Source organism: Gouania willdenowi, chromosome 16 (genome assembly GCF_900634775.1).
Source record: "Gouania willdenowi chromosome 16, fGouWil2.1, whole genome shotgun sequence".
NCBI lineage: Eukaryota > Metazoa > Chordata > Actinopteri > Blenniiformes > Gobiesocidae > Gouania > Gouania willdenowi.
In genome coordinates this window covers 26,401,283-26,416,191 of record NC_041059.1, presented here as the reverse complement: position 1 = coordinate 26,416,191, position 14,909 = coordinate 26,401,283, and the positions used below count along the sequence as shown (strand labels likewise).

Sequence of the window (14,909 nt, the reverse complement as noted above, 5' to 3'; positions counted from 1 at the left end):
TATCTCCACGGATCACAAACTGGGTGTTCGCACAAACAAAGCTAAGGCATCCCAATCACCACTTACTGATAGTATAGAGATGTTTGAGGAAAGGCTCCAATGGAACATGCAAACATCAGTCAGAAATTCCTGAGGAGCTAGATCCCACCCCATGTCTGAGCTTTAAAGGAAGATACTAACCCGATGCTGATGCACTGGTGAATTCTGCAGAAGGTCTCGAAGATGAAGAGACGGGCATTCTCGATGAAGTCCTCCAGGCAAGCAACCAGAAAGAAGTCATTCACAAGGACCTGAAAAATGAAAAACATTCCATATAAGCACATATTGACACACAATCTCATACGTATGCCATTGAATTGACTTCTGACAACAGGAAACAAATATTGGTTCATTATTTAGTTCAAAGCACATTGTTTTACTGTATTTAGTTACAAATAAAGCAGTCGGAAGAAAGTCCCAAGGCTACATTTTTTTTCTTTTAGAGAAAAACTCTTTTTGTCATTAGGTTTGTGCCTACTCTGAGTTAAGATACACTTTTCGGGTTACAATTAGAAGTCAACCAACATCATTATAGGGAATTATTGGGACGTGAAGCTTGTAAAGAAAAGGAGGTCCTTTTTTTTTTATATATATATATAAAAGTGTTAATGTCAAAGAAAAACAGTAGATAGGTTATTTCTCTTAGTAGCTACGTTGAGAGCCAAACACAAAACAACTTTAAAATTACCCTAATTCAAAATGAAAATATCTTAAATTTCGGGTCACTTTTAACACAAAAAAATTACTGATAAGGTTTTTGTCATTTTGATTGAGTACCAAAGTTATGAGCATTTGTTTCATAAAGCCACACCTTTTAAAAAAAACAACAAAAACCTTAGAGAAAATATGTACAATATGTACTATGTATATGTATGCAAGCAAATCTCCTTATATTTTTTGAAAACCAGCAGCTTTCTTGTCTGAGCATCATTTTGATTCAGCACTTTGCTTTTAAGAGTAACAGTCTATCTGCTGTATTGTATAAGCCGCATGTGGCAAGCATCTAAAATAGTGCGGCAATAGGGTCGCGCATGCTACCAACACTTGTGGGTAACAGAATTGGAATATGGCAGGTTGCAAGTTTAGTGAGAGAGCACCACAACTGTTGAACATCAAATGTGATCTTTTTCAGTTTTGGTCAAACACTGTTACCACAGAAATACACCAAGCACTGAACCCAAAGACATTAATGGTGGGAAACAAATTGAATACATTTTTTTAACAACCAAACCAACAGAAGCAATAAAACATTTGTATTTTTTTGATACAGTGACAAAACAGTGGAGAGGATCATATCAATGGCAGGTTTATGCTTTGCAATTTTTTTACATGAAAACTGAAGTCCGAATTCTAAGTCATTGAGAAACAGTCTAGAGCAACCACATGCCTAAAAAACTGGCCAACCACTGCATGAGAGAATAGTGAAATAGCAGAACCAACCACACAGATGACCACACTGTCAGCAACTTATCGCCAGTCTTCTGGGTCTGGTGGTTCTGTGTCAACTCCCCGGTGCAACATCGGCAGATCTCACAGCTACAATCCTTCAACAAATGCCGTACCACCAGTACAAATAAACTAAGATGAGAGTAAGCCTTTCAGGCCTTTATACAGACCATCACCTGTGACTTATTACATTAAGAAATACAACCTTGCTTGGCCTCTTTGACACAGCTGCATATGGTTGATTCATCTACTGAAATGTTAATGACCCATCTATGGCCCCAGAAGTACCACTGTGTGAAATGCTCACGTTCCTTAACTGCTTGCTACATTCCACATCATGGAACTCCATCTTCAAATGTTCCTTAAGAAATACCAGCTTTTTGTTTGCTTTAGCTTGGAAAATGACTCTCTGCTGAGTTCTTGGTTGAATAAATCCAAACTACAGGGCACTATCGCACGGCACACATTACCTCAATGGCAATGCTTATCTAAGCCTGATAAACTTTGAACAGTTAAGTACCCTAATTATTGTCATGTGGCACTGAGACCACAAAGCTTAAACCAATTCTTAAAAAGTTTGCAGGACTCTTAAGCACAATTGGAGGGCCTGACTCTAGGTAGGCCTTTACTTTCCCTTCTTTGACATGCAAGGGTCTAACATCTGACAATGATTCCAGATTTGGGTGGAGTGGGAAAGAAAGAAGCGAGAAATTGTACAACCCAATAAGGACAACTTCAACTGAACTCAAACTCCAAACCATTTGGAAGTTCTTGGTTCAGATAAATGTATATGATACAGTAAGTTGAAGACAGAAAAGCTGAAAACATCCAAATCTTCCATTTGCAATCAGTAAAACAAAGGTTGCCACTCCTTACTGTGGTACAAAATTGGCGCATTATAAATGCTCATCAAGATGAGATCCGATCCCAGCAGGCGATGTCTCTTACCTCAATCAATTCACGCATAGAGAAACCTCTTTATTTCTATTCAAGTTCCTAAAAGCAAAGCCTGCTTGTGAATTGTAGCACAGAAGCGTGTATTACTGACTTGTATCAAGTTAATTTTGGAACAAGTTCTGGATTAAAATATTTGGTTTAACAATTTTAAAACAACCAAACTGTTAGACTTGTGTGTGATCTGGGCAAGGTTAGTAGAGGACTGTAGTGACCACTCGACAAGGTAAAATAAAACTAAAACAAAGACAAGTGCAAAAAGTTCCTGGACTAACCATGGCACTGACCTGAATGGGCCCTAGGATTGAGCTTTGTTTTGAAATCTATAAACCAAACCGCATGTGGAGAAGGCGATAAAAATGTTGAGTTTCTTAAAAGAGCATGCAAATGCTGGACAGGGTCAATATTTGAAGCTATATCTTGTCTAAATTAAGATCAGGGATTTCCTTAACAAGCAGCTTTACTTTTCACCTGGCACTGGTTACGCGGAAATGTCCAGGAAAAAAAAAGTAGTAGACTTAAAAAGAAAAGTAGAAGGCTAAAAGTCGCAGTGAGATGCCGCAGCTGTGTGCCAATGACGTGTGTGATGTAGGGGGTTCTACACCCCCCCTCCGGAAAATTTTGCTATATGATGGCTTTTGGTGCATTATATTAGTGTAATTGTGGCTTTTCTTCTGTCTATCTTGTAGCACTTTTCTTAGCACGATTTATTTTGTCACAGTTTTTGTTTGCATGATGCATTTACAAGTTGAGATATGGTATCCATGATAATGATGACAAAGAATTGAGCTAATAGAAAAACCTGACTTTAACAGATTCACATAATATTACAGGTATTCCTTCGCTGCTAAAGGGGTAAGGAATCATTTATGAACATGTTTAAAGCTTTAAATCTTGGGGCATACTGTAATCAAAGTGTTCTGAGTGGAAAGTGAAGCTATTCTCCTTCTCCTGGCTCTGTAAAATTATATTTTAAAATTAAGGAGCGTGACACTGAACTTCAGCCAATCAAAGCTCTTTTTACAAACACGTGTGCTCCACGAGTTGTTTTTGGCTATTGGCTGCTCGACTGAAGTCGTGGGGCGTTCAGGTACCCTCGGTAGTAACTGTAATGACGGACGTCCCAGCAAGTCTCCATAACAGCATTAGACAGTTACACGGCAAATCAAGAGGAAAAAAGCAGACCGAGGTGGAGAAGCAACAGTTTAAAGCCATAAACACTGAGGAGGAACGGATCGCTTTGTGTCCTCATGGATCCCCGTGACTGTGCAAGGTCCGCCCCACACACACACACTGGTGTCAGAGAGAGAGTGAGGACAGACGCGTGTAAACCAAGATAAGCTTATTCAAGGTGAATTCTATAGTCTGGAAGCGGATTGATGGTTGTCAGCCCGCTCAGAGAGGCAGTCAGAAGGGATCACAGCCACCTCTGTGTAAGATCTCTTGCGGGGACAAGCTGACGGCAGCAGCCATGTTGCTCTGGACAGTAACTACAGTGATATGTGAGTTCATGTTAGAGTCTCTAAAACACCAGCAAAATCTCCAATAACACAAGATAAAGTCCAGACATTTGTCACTAGTTTATATTGTGAAAAAAAGTTGCTAAGAGCGTTCAGAAAATATACCGGTATGGGAGGTTCAGTTTAGGTTTCAATTTTATGGAGCGGAGAAAGGATTCTACGAACTGCAGCATTGACAGTAGAAGGCAGCCAGAAAGAGAATAGTAGGCGATTCTGCCCGCCGCCTACGCTTTTGGACATCCCTGGTTATAGCTTCAATATTGACCAAAGTTTGAGAGAATGTTCATTTTATTTGCCAAAGTCGCTTTCAGACAAATCAATTTCCAAATATCTGAACCGTAACAATGTCTTCCAAATCACGATCGCGCTGATGTCGCGTGGTGCAAAAATCCAATAATAGACCTGGTCTTGGACTTACTGAATCTCTGCACTGACTCAGGTGTGTGTGTGTGTGTTAGTGTAGATGTGACCAGGTGTATACTAAATGCACTTGTGTTTAGGCCATCGTGCACGGCTGGGCGGTCTGTTCCTGTGCACAACTGAGCATTGTTCGTTTGGGGTTTTAAAAAAAGCATTGTAAATACACCGGGTTCCCACCAAATGTGACCAGGGCACATTTGGGCAAGCACACCTTAATTTACCATGACTAGAAAAGATGCACAACTTTTACAATGACATTCAGGAGGCCATGTCCAGGTTAGGTATTCATACATTCACATTCATAATGGACAGACTCAAGTTATGTGTTCATTTTACTAAAGTTCTGAATTGCAAAAAGTGCAGATAAATAAATTAAATGCAAAAATTAAAAAATGAGAATGGTGCATTTTTTAAGCTTTCATATTAGATAGAGATTGTAATAGCTAATGCCATGACAGCAGTAAAAGATCAGCCAGCATGTACACTCTATACTAAAGTGTATCATAAAATGCATGTACAATGGCATTTACAGCAAAACAACAAATAGTGAAATGGTTTCTCTGATGGCCACAAAGAAGGTCCAGAGTTCTTTAGATTGCACCAAAGAGCTTATAAAACGTCAACATTTTCTGGGGGAGAACGCCCTCCCCACACCACCCACACCCAAGGTCAACCTTCTACTTTTTCTTTTCCACTGGATACTTTCAAAAATTAACCAAACAGCTGAGGATTATCGTTGATATTACTGATTCATGTTATTGATTGGATTTTCTTTGGAACAAACTTTTATTTAGTATAACAAAGTAAAAATAAATCTGAGCAGTAAAGTTGGTTTTAATAACTTCCTCATTTGATTAGCAATGATTTGGTTTGCTGGTGACTCTCTTTAAAAGGCAAAAGGGAGGGTAAATGGAGAGAAACCCACAGTATACTGCTGACATTAGTTATAAACATTTCCTCCTGGGAAGAAGCCATTTGATCATGACAGATGTTTTTAATTTTGAAGCTTTATCGTCAAAGGGCCAAAAGATGAAAAAGAGGCAAAATAACTGTTTAGCTTTTGTGTAGCTCCAAATTATCAAGTCATCTGGAAGAGCAAATTATAGTGTGTATGCAAATAATCAACTAAGAAATCAAGTCGCACTAAACACACACACTTCAATACACCTGCCCTTTCTTTAAATTTGAATGCCACCCAGAATCCATAGTTTTAAGGCTTCACTGTGACACATTATTTGTGTGAACCCTACTATTGTCTTATTAAGGTGTTTGCATTGGTATTGTTTTTGTTTTTTTCAAACAACTATACACAGATAATTCTAAATAGCAAAATTGCATGTGTTCTAGGTGAAGATATTTTACAAGAGTTTATGATTTTATATGCACGGCTACAGTAATGAAAAACAGATACTTATTGTGAAACCCATTAACAAATCTACTGTTGCTAAAGGTCAGATAATATTGGTCCTAGAAAAGCAGTACAGAAAACACATACAGCGGATACTCAACTACTCTAAATATAAAAATTATTCACTGCATGTGCAGAATGAGTGTTTCTTTTATGTTTTGTCTGACCCCAAAAATCAATCATTAAATCTTTAAAATGATGACCAAAGTTTGAGAAAACAGAAAAAGAGGGAGAGACTGTGTTGCCAAATAGCATGCTGTCAGTGGTGTCCTGTAGCTGAAATATTGGTGAGTGAGAGAGTCCACCTTCTTTAAAATCTGTAAGGAATTCATCTGAACTAATGCCATTGTGATGCACACATGAATCCATGCCTGTTTTTGTGTCATAGAAAATGTGCAGAGTCAGCCTTCACACATCTACAAACACTGTTTTGAACAATTATGTTCTGATCGACCTCACTCTCAAAGAGAGCATTTGCCTACTTCTGTGGAGACTTCAGCTAATAAAGCTTTTACTGTCAACTCCTAGCCTAATGGGAAAATAATAGGCACTGGTAAAATGGGACTCATACAGTGTTCACTGAGCCCTCTATATCTGATGGTGTGTTTTGAGGCACAGACCATGGCTGCTCTGTGTGCACAGGCACCACGCAGAGCTCCAAACTGTGTGAGCAGACCGAGATCTCATGATAGTCCATTGTGTTTGGTATGATGCTCAGTGGGAAAGTTAAGTAACAAGTCTGGACCACAGATTTGCTGTCCTGAAACGACCTCTGCATAGTTCAAGAGAGGCACAACACATAGGCAGAGGGCTTGTTCCAGTTTGGGAACAGAAGGATAGAATGAATGTTCAGGAAATGACAGAAATTGTTACTCACCGACTCACACTCCCTCAGTTTCTTCTGAGCACCGTCAAAGTCAAAGTTCACGTAGAGGCATTCCACAAACTCTGTGATTGGGTCTTTGTAGGTGTAAGACTCCTGTAGAGACAATCCATTGTTAAAACTCAAACTTTAATCAAAAACATATTCATGTCGGGAGGTAGGCTGAGACTAAATGTCGACATAATAAAAAGAGTAGCTCAAAATAGACTTTTGGATTTTCTTCATGGACTGAGTATGAAATACGCTGACAAAAGGACTGCCTGCTAGGAATAATGGTTTAATAACCAGGAGAATTTACTCGGCCTTGGTGAAATCATGTTATGGACTCCTTAAGCCCTTCCTAATAATGATACAAGAGTAACTCTGGTCTAACCCAAGGCCAAAGAGCAGAAGCAACAGAAAACATCTTGTTGTGATTGCCAAATGCTCCTGAGATCTGTACTAGATCAGATACTAATAAAAAATATTACAAACGATCAGTATACTGTTTTCAATCAACAGGGTTAAGACAATTAGCCGACAAGAGCCAATGAGAAATTTAGTAGTTGTTGATAACTCTAAATGGAAGCACATTGGTAATGTCTACCAATTTAACAGGGGAAACATTCAAATACAGCAAAGTTCTGTAGTGATATTTATCACCATATTATACACATACAATCACCTTTCACAATATGAAGAATGATGCGATACGATTTAATAGTGCAAGTTGTCATCCCACTCCTAATATTACTGTAATGTATATATAATATTTACAAAAAGAAGCTGAACTGCAATAACCAAAACATCTGAGTTTATGATTCTCCTAATCAACCAATCATTTAACAGTAACTATTTGAACATTGAAAATGTTTGCAGTTACAGCCTTATTATACAGAACAGAAACATTTGAAGAAAAGTGTTGGCAGTGATCATACTTTAAACCGTCAATTATTCATTATCTAAAAAATAATAATAATAATAATAATCCTATATAAATAAATAAATAAATAGTTAAAAAAACATCCTTGGTCTACATTTTTTTTACCTGCTGGATGACCTTTACCAAATCCTTCAGAACCTGCCGGCGCTTGCGGACATCCTTGTTGGTAATGACCGCAGTGGTTAGGTAGCGCAGGATGTGAGGACACATAGTCTGGATAGCATTGAGATATCTGAAATGCAGAAAGAGAAAACAATTAATTTAGGGTAAGGGAAACCAAAGGCTAAACCTCCAAAAAGGAAGAAATACAACACTTAAAACACTATTCTGATATCCCAGCTTAACAAACAATTGTCCAAACAAGGCCTTGTTTGGTTCACACAGGCCCTAGCCGTAAGCCTTCTTTCATTAGTGAGCTCTGAGAAGTAAGGGAAAAGGAAACCCTGGCAACAGGATATAGATCATTGAGCAGGGACCTGCCCAGTAGCTGAAACTCAATCCAGGAGGGACTGGTGCTTTAACCACAGGTCAAATTGGTGAGGGCTGAACAAATGTAGCACAACACTGTTCAAGACTCATCTAAACGCCAAACCACATTTTAACAATAAGTATATGTAAGGCTGCTTGATTATAGAAAATATAATAATCATGATTATTTTAGTCATCATTGAAAACAATTATTCAAATGATTATTTGTCAACTAAGAATGTTTTTTGTACAAAACAATGTAAAATGAATTCTTTCAACATAATTAAAATCCTTCAAACACTAAAATCAAGTATAGGTATATTCACTTATGCACAAAACAAAACACTTCTTGCACATGATGCATCTTTGCTCTAAATCTTCATCATCAAACCCAAAGTCTAATACCATGTAAAAAGACCACTAACAACAACTTTCCTTGTGTTGGCCTTGCTAGCTTTGAGAGGGGCGGGGCAAGGTGCATTAAACAACTCATAGTTAGTATCAATAATCGTTTTTTTCTCATACGTGCAAAGCTTTATTCTTTGTAGATATCCTAAATTGTGGAAGTTTGTTTTATTTAGCATATAATACAAATGCATAATAAAAAAATTAATTTAAAAACATGTTTTTTTTTAAATAATATTTTTTTCTCGATTATTTTATTTTTGTAATTGTTGAGTATAATAGCCAAAATCGTAATCAAATTTTGATTAATTGCACAGCCCTAAGTACATGTTTTTGGTCAAGCTGGTCATCAGAAAATAAATAAATAAAAAGGCAGTGACATGAGCCAAAAGGACGAACAGCTCTATTTTGTCTGCCTTTGTGAAAAAACCTCAAAAACTAAACATTTATTTTCAAAAGTGCCAAAGCCAATCATTTATACGTCTACCATTTACAAAATACAATTTACTACCTCAACTACCAGTAGATGTTACTATTTGTGAAGAGCTGTGAACCTATTTAAAGAAAGGTAAAAAAACAAAACAAAACAAAGCATTTTATTCTTTATCAGAGAGGCAATGCAAGCTGTGCTTATTAATGTTGTTCATGTTAACATCACATGAAATTGGACGATACTTTATCATTTGGAAGTGAAAATATTTTTTTCCAGATCCAAGTTTTTGATACTACTTGTGCCTGCTTTGTAAAGTTACCCAGTCCTTCACACAAGGGACACAATTCAGCCATTCTACTGTGCTGCAGTTTGGACTGATATTATTTAATGAGCTGGATGAATGAAAAGGACACGGGGACTTGTGGCAGTTGTGAAGTTGCGTCTAAAAATGGCAGTGGGCCAGGTTTTAGTGGAGCTGCTTCCATCCCTTTGTAGTTTGCCTGACTCCTGTGGAAGACCGCAGCGCTCCATGTGGAGCTCCTGATTAACTAACACCTACTCACTCTCTGAGGGGCTTCAATAACAAGCAATCCTGCATGACTCACTTTACCAAATCATTCCTGAGCCAGTCACCCTGTTCCACTTAAGAAGCTTCATCTTCTTTATTTGATTTTTTTTCTTAAGGTAGCAGCTCTGGCTTGCTGAAGATGCTACTGAAGCATGCAGCCAAGAAATTGGTGGAAGCTCATATTTCCTCTGCTTAAGAGAGGCTGTGATCGAAAATTGTGGAGATAAGGGAATTAAGTCTCATTTCATACTTGGGATCCAACAATTCTTGACTTTCAAAATCATGTGTTAAATGATTTAAAGAGAAGAACAAAGTTTCTCATCTCATAAAGCTGTAGCAGTCAGTCAACAGCTGACAAACAACTGTATCGCAACAAGAGGTCAAACATGATGCTGAAGAGCAGCCAAAGGTCATCAATTTTAGCAAAAGGAAGCATTGGTCAGGAAATGGGAAACAAGTGCAGAGCCAAGCCTTGGTGGGAAAACCACGAGGTTTCTAAACAGCCAAGCTGCAAAGTACACCAAAGTACCTCAATTTGACCAAACGGATGGTTGGGTGAGTTTTTCATGAGTAATTATTGGGCAGACCTCCTTCATCCTCCACAATAAAATTAAAAACCAAGTAAAATTGAGGCAAGCAGACGTATGAGTGTGTTGTGGTCGCCTGTCATACTGTCTGTGGAGCCCAATCATCAGTTCAATTATCCAAGCCCTGCAATCAGTACGGGGGAGGAAGCTAGGACATTAAAATAGATGGTGGGCTGTGCACATTCAAACACAATGTATGAAGTTTCCAACCTCTGGTACACATGGCTTGGTTCTTTACGTAGAGAGTCAATAGAACACACAAAACACACTTCTGAAAGCACTTTGAAGTACCAGCAGGGGTTGTGATGAAACTGATGCCCAAAACAGGTGTTAATAATACAGCAAAATGTTTTTCTGAAAGTACAGGTATATCTCAATACTTTAGCTAGAAAATATTGTTTAGAAAAAAATGTAAATGTCTAGAATGTGGACAGACACCAACAAAATGCATCCAAAAGCTAATTTAAAAAAAAAAGAAGCTAAAGAGACAAATGAGAAGTGATAGACTTCAGCTTAAAAAGATAACTTTACAGTTCCGTGGGATTTCCGCCAGCTGCCCTGTCCATTTCCTGAGAGTATACCTTTGTTATGATAGAACTAACACTGTAATATAATGGTACTTACTGTGGCTGATACAGAAAGAGCTCAATAATATTGTCTCTGCCCTTTGGGTGGTTGAAGAAGACAAAGAGGGACCAGTGAATGAGCCATGTCCTCTGCTGGAGAGACTGGAGTGGAGAGCTGACAGACTGAACAGGTCCAGGACAAGGAATCCATTAGACGTGTATTAGAGATGGGACGAGGAGCAGAAAGAAAAAATCCAATATAAGTGAAAAATACATTTGGCAACCTCTATAACACGGGTGTCAAACTCAAGGTCCGCAGGCCTGATATGGTCCACCAGATTTTGCTCAAAGTGAAAATTACATTAAAAAACATTATTCCTTTAGTGTATGACTTATTTAATCTCAGGGGCAACATTAAACCTAGTTAGATATGAAATAAACCAAACCAGATTATTGCAAGCATTTTTTATTTTAAATAAAAGAAATAGGGAGAAAATAATCTATGCAAATGATAAACTGCATATTAAAATGATCTGTATAAAAGAAAAATAGTGATCCACAAACCTCTGAAACATTACTAAACAGTGTTTTAATTAAAAATTCCAGCTTTCCCATCCATTTTCAAAAAGGAATCACACTAGAGCTGGGCGATATATCGAGATTCAAGATATATCGAGTTTTCTATATCTAAAGACTAAAGTGACATATTGTGCAGCCATTTGTTAGTAATGTGCATGTGTGGCATTTAGATAATCAAATTAAACCCAGAATTGTCTTTGTGGTTAGACTTCATTTGAAAAAAACTTATCAAGATTTATATCATATATCTATATTTTGAGAAAAAAAATATTGAGATATGAGTTTTGGTCCATATCGCCCAGCCCTAGATCATGCGGACCTTAATTTTCGACACGTGTGCATTAGTCATTTGGTAAATTTTCGTAAACACATTCACACATAGCTCAGTTCCAAAGATCTATAACTGCATGAATTCCACTTTAGGAAATATATATAAAGTCGTTTGCACATGGAAGTGTTTGAAAATTGGGATCAATAATACTGGGCTGCATGTGGCCCCTAAAATAAAACCAGTTTGACATCCCTGTTCTACAACACCTTTGGTGTTCAAAATAATTGATTATTTACTTGACTGAAACCAGAATAAAACCAAAAAGAATTGATAAAATTGGAATACAGCATGTGGTCAAACTTAACAGCTAAATTTGACACAGTCTAACACAGTGCTATGGCATAACACATGGCACAAAAGAGAAAAAAACATCTTTGCTTTTGTTCCAAAAGTCAAACAAAGTCATTCCAGAATCCAAACATTCAGCTCTGTGCAGGTGTGAACACCAGCGTAATAGTACTGCAATAGTCAGGGAGTGTGATGTTAGGAGCTTACATTGTTATCGATGGTCTCTCTCAGGCGGGTGAGGTCTTCCATGGCAGCATCCCAGTTCTGCATCAGGATCTCAGAGGCCAGCTTGCCCCACAGAGAGTTGAGGGCGTTCCTGTCTGTAGACGGGACCTTAAACAAAGATCACACCGGACACGCGTTAGTTTCTGATTAACTGTTAACAATTCTGATTAGCAGAACAAGTGTTTATCACAAATTCAATACTTGACAAGCCAAACACTGATGAGGAATGTTTAGCTAGTTTGCAGACAGTTGGGTAACATCTGTGTTCATTCACAATGAGCCAAGGCTTGTCACTATTCACTTAGCCTCACTGCAGCATGGTGCAGTGGCATTTCTAATTTATAGTAGATAAATAGAATAAATCATGTCATGGTAAGTAAATGGAGGTTGACAGAAAGGAAAAATGACTCACAGGAGGCTACACTGGCTTTTTATAACTCTGATTCACAATAAAGAAAGGCAAATTAGGAAAATGTGGCACTACTGTTTTCCGGGAGAAAAACAATCCAGCAAAAACATTTTAGAGTCGAGTTTCCTTTACAGAGAGATCAGACTTGACCTTGAGTCTATTTGCGTGTGTGTGTATGTGTGTGCCTTAAACCAAGTTATTACACACATTGTCTGGTTGGTAAGTAGTAGCAAAACAAAGATTTAGACAAATTAATAAATACTCAGGTGTACCTTTTTTTTTTTTTTTACTGAAGTCTAAAGTCCAGATGACTGGTCAGGACAGAAATACATTTTTACTGTATTTATACCATGAAAAATTAGGGTGCTTTCACACATGCCTTCCTCGAATACTCTGGTCTTTTTGTGATAAGTGAAAGGTCACTGGAACTCTGGTGCGGAGCAAACAAGCGAACTCTGGTCCTCTGAAAAATGTAGGTCTCGGTTCGGCTCAAGCTAAGCATGGTGCGGTCTTTAACCATGTGAGAAAGCAACCAGGAACAAACATAGGACTTTACATTGAAGCGCAATTGTATCGGAGCAACTCCGTCAGTGACGGCTCAGCAGCAGCCACTGTGCCGCTGCTGCGTGCTTGCCGTCACAGTAACAGGCACGAACACACACACTCAAGTGCTCCAGCAGCAACGCACACAAATATCCATTCAACCATCCGTCAATCTATCCATCCATCCATCCAGTTTCAGAGTCGCTTTGTCAGCACACACAAAAACATCACATTTCCTCACACCCTTCCGTATTTCTCCCACATCATTAGTTTATTTCACTCATCTCTGTTTTCCCAAACCGTTCACGTGATCAGCGATGGCTGCACATTTGACTGCTCTGTTTCATCTGCGTTTACATTCACATCTTCACACATTACACATCCTTACCGGTAAGTTACCTGTGACATGACTGCTCTGAGCGCTGACAGGTAGAAACGGAGCGGCATCAGCTGTGTTTATGTAGAGCATTAGCGCAGATTGTGGCATCGTGTGATTATGGGTTATTTTAAATTATTATTAATGACTTTTCTGCGGGGATTGTTTTAGGATTTCCTTTGGAAAACTTAGGAAGAGAGACCAAATATAGGACATAATGGCACGACTGTCAGTAGTGACAGGGCAGCGCCACATTGTCACAACATTGGAGGTTGAAGTATTCTGTCCAATCGGCGACCGACCGTTTCGCCAGCGTGACGTTCAGAAAGTTTGGTGCGTTTGGCAAATAGAATGTGTGAAAGCGGACCGGAGCAAATTAAAATGCAACAATGTTGCAGATTCACCGCCTGAATCGCACTGAGTCCACAGAAGTATGTGTGAGAGCACCCTTAATTCAATCCACACCAAATGAAACAACCCATAAAGTTCACAGAGGCACCTCATACCTGTGGAAACCCTGCAATGAATGATTGTGCATTGATTCTGTAAAAGGCCAGGCATGAATCAATCATAGTCTCCCATTAATGAAGGAAAAATATCACATTTACTTTGACCCATGCTCTGTTTTATGCAGTCATTAAACGTCTCACCTGAGTGATGTCATTTGTCCTCTACAGTTCCAATCAAATGATTAGATGCCAGAAAGAAGACAGAGTGGTTAAGAATTATTCAACTAAAGTGAGAGTTAAAGTGAAGAGGAATTTCTCCTCTGAAATAAAGTCAAAACTTTTGTAAAAGCAAGACGAACGTCTCAATTTTTATTTTTTTAAATAGGGAAGTATTTTTGACATGGGTAAATTAACTTGATTTACGTAGTGCTTTTATCATCACTTAAAGTAGTTCCAAAGCGCTTTACATAATCAGCCACATTGACACAGGGCTGCCATGAAAGGCACTACTCCTCCATTGGGAGCCACTTAAGGTTCAGTGTATGAGAAGAAGGTCCCCTCTACTACCTGAACCACGCTAGCTCCAATAAGTACAATAAAAGAAAGTTAATTGGGCACAAATACTAACATTTACGTTAAACGTTTATATTATATTGAGTCATAAGATTCAAACAAATTGAACACAAGTCTTCAGATCAAATTTACCTTTCAGATCTGAGAACGTATTTTCGCTAACTTTAAAAGTTGAAGAATCAACTGTGAAGAAGGTTCAGAAGTTATCCTTACTACAGCCTCAACCCCGACTTATTCACATGTCAATTGTTTATATGGATTGACCACTGGCATCTGTGTGTGTAATTATCGCACACTGTCGTATAACTAAATTGTAATCCGATTGCTTTCCTTTCTAGTCTCGGAGCATCTCAAAACTAGCTCATTGATTGTCTAATACTAATGTTACGTTGGTAAAAACACAGAATGATAGTAGAAATAATAATGGAACAGAATAGAGAGGTTTCAATCAAGCATCTTTCATTTTTGTTACACAGATTGCAAATGTGGATTGGATTAAATGGAAAATTACCACAGT

The 14,909-nt window shown here is 38.2% G+C and overlaps 1 protein-coding gene across 1 annotated transcript in view; it reads right to left on the bottom strand.

The window, feature by feature from the left end:
• eif3ea (eukaryotic translation initiation factor 3, subunit E, a) overlaps nucleotides 1-14,909 on the bottom strand; it is a 39,679-nt gene that overhangs the window by 7,812 nt on the left and 16,958 nt on the right. The window contains exons 6-10 of the mRNA XM_028471368.1: nucleotides 12,025-12,150; nucleotides 10,678-10,802; nucleotides 7,698-7,824; nucleotides 6,665-6,766; nucleotides 181-290 (exon numbers count right to left, since the gene is read on the bottom strand). Coding sequence (XP_028327169.1) covers nucleotides 181-290; nucleotides 6,665-6,766; nucleotides 7,698-7,824; nucleotides 10,678-10,802; nucleotides 12,025-12,150 — 590 coding nt within the window. The remainder of the gene's footprint in view (nucleotides 1-180; nucleotides 291-6,664; nucleotides 6,767-7,697; nucleotides 7,825-10,677; nucleotides 10,803-12,024; nucleotides 12,151-14,909) is intronic.